This window comes from Pipistrellus kuhlii, unplaced genomic scaffold (genome assembly GCF_014108245.1).
Source record: "Pipistrellus kuhlii isolate mPipKuh1 unplaced genomic scaffold, mPipKuh1.p scaffold_m20_p_46, whole genome shotgun sequence".
In the NCBI taxonomy this organism is placed as follows: domain Eukaryota; kingdom Metazoa; phylum Chordata; class Mammalia; order Chiroptera; family Vespertilionidae; genus Pipistrellus; species Pipistrellus kuhlii.
The window spans coordinates 762,221-771,437 of NW_023425547.1; the positions used below are offsets into that span (position 1 = coordinate 762,221).

The following is a 9,217-nucleotide window of genomic DNA, read 5'->3' on the forward strand; positions in this document are numbered from 1 at the left end:
ATCTACACAAGAACACACACCTTGACTCCAGGTTACTCTGGACTCCACTTTGCATCCTTCCTAATTGGATGACCATGAGTAAGTGAAATGTCTTACTATATGTCTTAAATTTTAGAAGAAGGTGTAACTTTGCCACTTCCTAAGATTTCATTTTGAAAAGTCTGGTGGCTTAGAAGGGATAGAAAGTTCTAGGATGTATGAATGCAATATGAGTTTCAAAATTGACTTATATGGTAGATGTATACTATCAAACAATAACAATAGCAGGAATGAAGCCACTCTGGAAACAGGTAAAATCCAGTGATATTTTAAAGACCTCTTTAGCTGAAATAACCTTAAAACAGATAAAAACAAGTTTAATGACTAATATATTTTTGAAATGTGCAGGTTGGACAACATTTGGACTTGGAATGAAACACTAAGAGGTTACATTCATGGATAACCAACAAGATAAGGCTATTGTTGCCTCAGCCAATGGAGAAAACACTCTGAATAATGGGGTCAAAGAAAATGGTAAGGGAATCTAATTATAATACATAATATCTCTCCCAGTATTTCTTTGTTATTATTTTTTTATCCATAATGCTTGGGCAGATTAAGTGTAGAACGCCTCTGATATTGATGTTAATCCTAAATTTTATTTCACCAAATCTCTAACTGGGCTAGAAAGGTCTCTAAGATATCTACCGTAATCCAAACCTTTTGCTCTTCCAAATCATTTCTCTCAAATGAATACTTAAGTTCCTCAAAATCACTAGTGAATTAGAAATATGATCTGATGTGAGGCTTGGGACATCTAGATTCAGTATGAGCTTCCAGAACAGAGGTCTGAAGAATAGGATTGGGCCTCATAGCTTAAAATAATTAATATCATACCTGAGCATTTTGTTACCCTGAAAGCCTTGACTTTCTAATTAATTGAGCAGTCAGCCTACTTCTTTTCTACTTCTGAGGAAAGTCTCTGAATTAAAAGCTGAATTTAAAGAAATAATGTATTTTACTCACATGAATATTCAATATAAAATCAGGATTGGTCTTTAACTTTGTAATTTCTTATTCTAAAGCTAAAGAAACTGAAGCTGAGTTTATATAATAAGATCAAGTATCAGAAACTGACCAACAGAAAGAGAATTAATGAGTTTGGTCTAAAACCTTTAATTTTATTCCTGTCCTGTTTTTTTCCCCCCTTGTCTCTAGACTCAGAGAACCAGGATATGGCAATGAAGTCATTTGCAGCTCTAGAGGCTGCTGCACCTGTCCCGCCTATACCCATGGTTCAAAAAGAGACCCTGATGTATCCCAAGGGTCTCTTGCCTCTGCCCTCCAAGAAACCCTGTATGCAGAGCCCTCCCTCTCCTTTGGACCTGATTGAAGCACCTGAGCATGCTGCTAATAGTGCTTCTGTGAATGCCATCTCCCTTACATCTGGTGTTGGAAAAGGCCTAAACACATGGTCGCTGCCTAATGAGTGTGAGAAAGCTTCATTTGCCATAATGGAGCCTGCAGGCTTGTCATCTCTGAATGGAGACTGCCTCATGCAGCCAAGCCGGACTTGCTTGGGATGCTTCATGGAATCTAAGGATGCAGTAGATCCTGAGCCAGGGATCAGTCTAAAAGTTGGTGATCTAAATAGGGATTATGAAACTTGTGCAGTCTCTGATATAGGGATTCAGTGCATTAATGCTGGAGAAAATATGAAATATGGAGAGCAGCTGCTCTCAGACCAGCTTCTCGGCTTCCCCCTACACAAATCAAGGGCAGGAGATAGACGAGAAGCTGAGAAACCTGACATCGATTTGGAGGATCCAGCTCAGAAAAGTTATTATGAGGCATTGCTGTTAGATAAGTGCAACACGGAAGAATCTTTGCTGGCAAATTCCAATCAGGATTGGGGTTACTTTGAGACTTTTATTAGTGAGAGTAAGATTGAACTTCTTGACCTGTGTTCCAAGAATGAGCTTTCTGTCAACCTATTCTCTGAAGAAGATGTGGATAACTACATGTTTGATGATGATGAGTCAACACTGGGAAGTGATGTCTGCTCTCTGAAAATTCGATATGAGTCCTTCCAGGACAATGTTCGAGACAAGACCACCCTTCTGATGCAGGAGGATGCACAATTCAACTTTTTCCCCAGTGTATTTACTACCTGCTCTAAGCGGGAGTGTAAAAGTGGGGCCCTGAAGCAGAACAGCGATCTTTCCCAAATCAAGGTCCCAGATGTGAGCATCATCTGGGGAGAGGAAGATAAAAATCTAGACAAAAAGAAAGGCAAAGAAGAAGGGCATGAAAACAAAGATGTAGAGAAAAAAGAGGGAAAGGAAAATGGAGAAAAATCTGCCTTAAATAAACCATGCAGTGGGACTGAGGAAGGGCAATTTAAGAATACAAAACAAGAGCATCTTGCCAATTCCTTGGAGTCATCAGGGAATTTCAGTGATGACAGTTCCTTCATTGAAGTCTCTTATGATGCCATAGGAGAGATCAAAGACTGTAGCCGCTATATGGCTCGGGACAATAATTCTGGTGGCTCCTCCACCCAGCAGAACTATGGGCTGCGAGTAAAGAGAAAAGTCAGGTACAGTGAAGACTATCTATATGATGTTGACTCACTAGAGGGTGAAAAAGTAAACGAGAGAAAGGAATGGATTCCAGGTGGTTCCAAAGAGGAAGATGATGATGAATGGTGTCCTAAAAAGAGAAGAAAAGTAACTCGGAAAGAGCCCCCTGTTATTATCAAATACATTATCATCAATCGCTTTAAAGGTGAGAAGAACATGCTAGTGAAGTTGAGTAGGGTGGATGCTAGTGAAACAACAGTGAATTTGAGTGAACATCAGCTAAACAAATATGCCAAGCTGGCGCCCTTGAAGGGCTTCTGGCAGAAGAAGAAGAAGCAGAGAAACAGCAGCACAGAATCCAACAAGACACACTTGTGCCCAAAGCAAATCTTTGAATCGGGTAGCTTTGAGGTGTCATTCCTGCCACCTGCTCGCAAAAGAAAATGTAAACTTGGAAACAGGCACAGGATTCAAAGAATCCCATCCATGGAAACTTCAGCAAGTGCAAAGCAAGTTTCATTCTACAATGATCAGAGGCAAGCTAGTAGTCTTAAAGAAGAGGGAAGCCTGAAAGATGCAAGGAAATCACCCCCTCTGGCTGCTCCCAACTGTGCAAATGGGTCACATTTAAATAACATCACAAGTCCTGACTCAATGAAATTCAAAGCCCAAAATGCAGAATTTAAGGGGCCAGAGAGGAAGGTGCTCAACAAAATCAAATTTAAAAGTGAAGCCAGATTAAAATCTAAGAAAATCAAAGGTGGGCAAGAAGGCAAGCCAGTTGTTCAAATGAGTCCCGTTTTGGAAGACAGATCCTCCAAGACTAATTTAAATAATGAAGCTATTCCTGGGACTTCAAACAGTTCTCATCTATCTGAATTTCATGAGGCAAAGGTTGCTAAGAATTCTACTTTCCTACCAACAACCTGTTCTTCTGAAATGCCTCTATCATCTGCTAATGTTACCACCAATATACCTGTTATCCCTGGAGGATATCTACAGACATTGTTAGATGCTTCTGATTTGTCAAATAATAGTGCTATTTCATACTTCACTCACCATTCTCCAGAACAAAATGAAGGCAGCCTCACTGATACAGACAAATCATTTGTACCTCTTCAACCTGCCCAGGACTGTATGCTTTCCCCACCTTCTGAGTCTGACCTACAGCAGTCATCCCAAAACTTCAAAATGGAATCAAGTGACTATGGAAATGTGTGGCCCAAAAAGCCTACTTCTGGTCCCCAGGAATTCATAGCTGAAGTCTCAAGGGAGAGAGCCCCAACCCAATCCAGTGAATTTGGAGTCTCCCAAGTAGTGTCCATGGAAAATAACCTCACAGCTGTGACACACAATCCAACCAGCCTCAACAGCAGTGATGGTGGTTGCAACAAGGTCCTATATGCCTCAGTGCAAGACACCCATCTTCCATCTGATGAGTCTTATCAATTAAGTCACTTTAATAATGGAGAGATTTGCTTTCCTTTCCAGCAAGACCCAGTCAATATAGATGATAGTCGACTATTTAGCTTTGATTCCATGGCCCCACTCTCTGTCAATTCAAGCAATTTTTGCTCCTTACCCTTGAAGTCCTGTGAAAAGGATGCTGATGAGGATATCACTGATGACTTCCTGGCCCATTGTAGCCCCAAGCTGGTGATCCAGCAAACCATTGATGAAATAGCACCACTAAAGGAATCCACTGACCTCCTGGATATCTCCAACTTCACTCCTGACAAATTCCGCCACTCTTCCCTCTCAGAGATGTCCCCACCTGACACCCCCAGTATTTCCCCTCAAATTACCAGATGTGAGAATAGAAAGACATTAGAAACTATGAAGGGATTCCAAGAGGGTGTCCCAGGATCACTGGGCAATATGGACAAGATAAAGTGGGACTGTACTACCCTTCCACAGCAAGTCCAAGTGGAGGATGGATTTTCTTTAAATAATCATCAGTTTCAGTTCCATATGTTCAATGATGATGATTCTGTCAGCCTGCTCCAAAAAAATCCTTGCTTATCAATATTTGATGATCCATCTGATAAAATGAATGCTAACAACAAAGTGTTGAAATCAAGAAAGAAAAGTTTTCCCAACAAGAGTGGGTCTATGAACCAAAGCTCTTCTCAGAAAAATACCAGGAAAAAATCCCCCAAAACCACCAACAAAGGGATTGAAAAGCCATCTGGTAAAACCTTCCGCCAGGTCCCTAAGTCAATAAAGAAAGGGAAATACATAGCTGCAATCAATGGAGAGAAGATGCAAATTGGCATTGGCCATGAGAGAGGTCAAATCAACAGCCTATCATCCACAGGGAAGACACTGACTGAATGTATCCAACATAGTGGTCTTGGTGCCTCTATGAAGATGCCAAATCAGAAGGGACTTTCTAGAGATTGGGCTTTGGGTAAAGACAGCAGCCCAGGCTGGAGCAACATGAGAATGGGCACCAACACCAACAGCCTTCTAGATGATGACCAGCGGGAGTTTCAGGAGCCTTCTTATATCTTGTCCAACATTGCCTCTGGTATGGCAGATGTGCAGAGGTTCATGATGGCCTCCATAGAGCCCCTTTGGGAGCCCATGCAACACCATGGGGATCCCAAAATATTCTATTCCCCTGAGTCCAATAGTCTAAAATTAAAAACCCTCAAAATATTGGCTGGGACACCACAAGAATCTAAGAAAAAAGTCAACAGTGGGTCACCAGGAGACACTAAGAACCACAGGTCTATGAAGGGTGTGAATAAAAGCAATGGGAAAGCAGCAATAGGTGCTTCTGGTGATGCACACATGCCTGGTTATAATGAGGACTCTCAGTCTGCCTTCTTTGATAAAAAGTGTAATAACCTGAGTACTTTCGGTAATAATGGACCAACACACAAAAAGTTATATCGTCACAAATCCAGCACCAAGGCCCTGAGAGATGAGAAGTTTAAAGGAAAGCATGTGGAGCGAGAAAAGGTCCAAAAGGATGAGGCTGGGACAGCTTCTTTTGAAAAACTGAGGTAATACTGCACCAAAATGGCTGAGATGATGCACCCCTAGCTTTCCTACTACCTGCTAAACCTATAGTCCATCATTTTTCCCCTCTTGAAAGCAGAAGTTTGCATGAAAGAAACTGCCCATTTCCTTTATTTTTCAAATTAAAAAGGAAAGATAAAAGTGCATGGAAATTCCTATACTTTTAAACCACCCAACAGATTGGGCTATTTGGTTGTGGCTTAGCTAGGTATAAGCTCTGACAAGACTACTTTTTCTGCTATCCAATTAGCTTTTACTTATTGACAAAATCAAACTGGTGAAGGGAAGGGCTTTGCAGAAAGAAAAATTTTCAACAACAGAATTAAAGTTATACAGTCAAAAAGCCAAGATTATTTAAGCAAAAAAAAAAAAAAAAAAAAGTAATTTGGAAAGCAAATTTAATTCATGCAGCAACTGGGAGTGCTTTCTAGTGGTCCCTGATATTTCTATCTTTTTCTACATCATACAGTCTTTAGTATGATGTACACAAATTTAGATTTTGTGATTCCTTTGTGGGACATACTCTAAAACTAACTAAGATGGCATAAATTGTTTGGTTTTTCTGCAGGGATTCCGACTACAATCTCCTAAAAGCAGAAACAGCATTTTGGGTTTTACCTGTATTTGAAGAAGAGGCTCACATTTTCCAGAAAGACATTTGATGTTTGTATTTTATTTCTTTAAAAATATGCCTTGTGGTATGTATGTTGACATGTAAGTGCTTAAAGAAAAGAATTTTAAAGTGTGAGAATAAGTCTTTGAAGGCAAACTTTAATCTGATACTCTTTGTAAAAGACTTTAAAAGTCACACAGTTGCACAAGTAGTTTATGCACTATTAACCCAAGGGAAAAAAGAAAAAACATTGTGCCAAACTACAAACAAGTGACTCTATTGTATATATTTTTACTTCTGTCAACATTTGGTTGTGAGTATTTGGGGAGCTTATCCCTGTTGATTTACTAGAAATATTCCAGTGATTTTACTAGAAATATTCCAGTGATTCTTGCTATTAACCACCCCACTTATGTGGATAGCACCTATAGATCACAGTGGAAACATATGTTGTGCTACACAATTTACCAAAACCTAAAAATGCTGTTTGAGATGTGCCAAATTTTCTTACCTCATCTCATAGATTCACCCCACAGTTTAAATATCAATAATGGATTTTAAGTATATTATATATGTGCATACATACATTATTTAAAATTTTCAAACTCTACTGTACTATGTGGAAACATGAAGAATTAAGCATGGCACAATAAATGTTTGCTTGTTCAATTTTTGGAGGGTTAAAATGTCAGAAAAGTCTGGAAGTGATAAGTCCATCAGGGACCCAAGTATATACATTTACAGAATGTTTTATAAGGAAACAAAACAGCTGCTTTAAAGTTTGTTTTCTAAAAGCAAAATCTGTAGCTGAAAATTATTTAAAGTGCAAAGTTATATTGCTCATACTTTATATCTCAGTTTTATATATTTTATAATAGTCTGGGGTAAATTATAAAATATCTATAAATCAACACTAATGATAAATTAAGTACATAGATTGTTTTTATTCAAATAGTTTCATACAGGTTTTATTCCAGTTTTGTCAAAAGTGCACTCATATCATGGTTTTAGTTGTTCTTTAAGTGCTTAATCTTGCAATGCCAATGCCATTTAAAGAAAACATTAAGACATCTCAGTACAACTCTTATGGGTTAAGTGTGTGTGTGTGTGTGTGTGTGTGTGTGTGTGTGTGTGTTTGTGCGTGCTCATGCACGCGCGCATGTGTCAGATAAAATGAACAATCTGTGGTAATGATTAATTTTGAGGCCATATATACTTAGTCTGAAGATGACTAGTATTTGAAATCACACAGCATATTTAAATTTAAATTTATATATTTTTTGAAATCACATTTTTATTCAATCCTATCCCTCCTTTTTTGAATTTCACAGCTCCAACATCTCTCACTGCTAGCTTTTTCCTTCCCCTTTATTTACCAATTTACTTCTAACATTTTATCTATTTTCTTTGCACAGTTGAAGCTATGTGTGTCTGATGGCTGATGCATTATGGCACAGATGAGATAATGAATGTGAAAGCGCTTTGTAGATCATAAAGTGCTATACAGATATAGGGGGTTAATATTATTAATGTTGTTGGTTGTTGTTGTTAACCTTACTATTCTTACTAATATTGTTACTAACCTATTAACTTTTGAATGTATAGGCTGTGGGTGGGAGGGTGGAGAATAGTGGGTGGGAGAAAGGGGAACTTAAAAATGGGGGGAGATGTTCAAAAGGATATTTTAAGCAAAATATGAATCTACCTAGCTATTGCCACCTAACAGAGAAGAAACATTTAAAAGTAGTCAGAAATGGAAGGAAGCCTGTCACATGTATTAATATACACACTTCCCAGTCCATGATTCTTTTTACCAGCCTGCTCTACTACGTATGGCTAGGTTGCAAAATGAACAAGCCTGTGTTCTTGATGGTGTGATTGTGTGTGTCTGTAGGGATGAGTGGTGAGGAGCATTTTTTGAAGCTGCTTCAGGCCTGGAAAATTACTTACTCAAAAGGCACCAGATGCAACATGTCTCCTGCTCTACAGCTGCCATTCAAAAGGGAAAATAATCAAACTGGAACACTTTCTTCTATTTCTCTACTCTGATATCTAGTTGTTTGCACTCAATTCTATGGATGGTTCCTAGGGGCTGGTATGTGTGTGGGTGGGGAGGGAGTATATTTTGAAACTGAATTTTGGTTTGGAATCAACAACTCTCTATATTGTGAACCCCAAGACTCCAGACTTCAAAATCACCTGCTGGCAATTAAAAGAAGAAATGAATAAAATGTTCCATGAATACAATGTATTTCATAAAAAATAATTATGGGAGCAGTTATCTAGTTTTTCTCAGTAGCAATCCAGCTTTGCAGAAGGGGTTAAGGTGGGGTAGAAGGAAAACCTGAAACTGTTGGAAACAATTTTCTTTTCAGACCTTGCTATGCATCCTTTGGAATAGATTATCTTTCAGTTTCTCCTGTGGAACTTATTAGGGGCCAATTCTATGGCATGGTTAATCTCTCTAAAAAGAATTTTCATTTAAATTATATTTATATATTTATTGTTGAGAGTATTACAGATGTCCTCCAATATTACCCCCTTGTCTCCCAACCCCTACCCGAGTTCCCATCCACCCCATGCCTTCACCACCTTATTGTCTGTGTCCATGGGCAAGCATATGTGCATATAAATTGTTTAGTTAATCTCTTCTCATACCCTCCACCCCCTTCCCTCTGATATTTGAATATCTGTTCCATGTTTCCATGACTCTGGTCCCATTTTATTCATTATTTTATTGTGTTCACATATAAGTGAGATCATGTGATATTTGTCTTTCTCTGACTGGCTTATTTTGCTTATCTTTTTCTTTTCTTTTATATGTTCTTATTGGTTTTAGAAAGAGAAGAAGGGAGAGGAGTAGGAAGAGAGAGAAAAATAAACATCGATGTGAGAGAAAGAAACATCACCTGGCTGCCTCTTGTGGGCAACCTGCTGGGGATTGAGCTGCAACCTGGGCTTGTGCCCTGAACTGAAATCTAACTGGCAACCTTTTGGTGCATGAAACATCACTCAA

General features: G+C 38.8%; 1 protein-coding gene across 1 annotated transcript; it reads left to right on the top strand.

Annotated features, from left to right (window-relative positions):
• The first annotated feature begins 382 nt into the window (after positions 1 to 382).
• NEXMIF (neurite extension and migration factor) lies at positions 383 to 8,880 on the top strand. Its single transcript, XM_036412625.2, has 3 exons — positions 383 to 513; positions 1,198 to 5,572; positions 6,157 to 8,880. Exons 1-3 carry the CDS (start codon positions 435 to 437, stop codon positions 6,248 to 6,250), a joined length of 4,548 nt encoding a protein of 1,515 aa, XP_036268518.1. The 5' UTR covers positions 383 to 434; the 3' UTR covers positions 6,251 to 8,880.
• Positions 8,881 to 9,217: the final 337 nt, after the last annotated feature.

Coding starts and splice junctions, on each gene's coding strand:
- NEXMIF (XM_036412625.2), top strand. CDS start 435: ATGGATAACCAACAAGATAAGGCTATTGTTGCCTCAGCCAATGGAGAA. Junction 514..1,197: donor TAATGGGGTCAAAGAAAATG/GTAAGGGAATCT, acceptor CCTTGTCTCTAG/ACTCAGAGAACCAGGATATG. Junction 5,573..6,156: donor GCTTCTTTTGAAAAACTGAG/GTAATACTGCAC, acceptor GTTTTTCTGCAG/GGATTCCGACTACAATCTCC.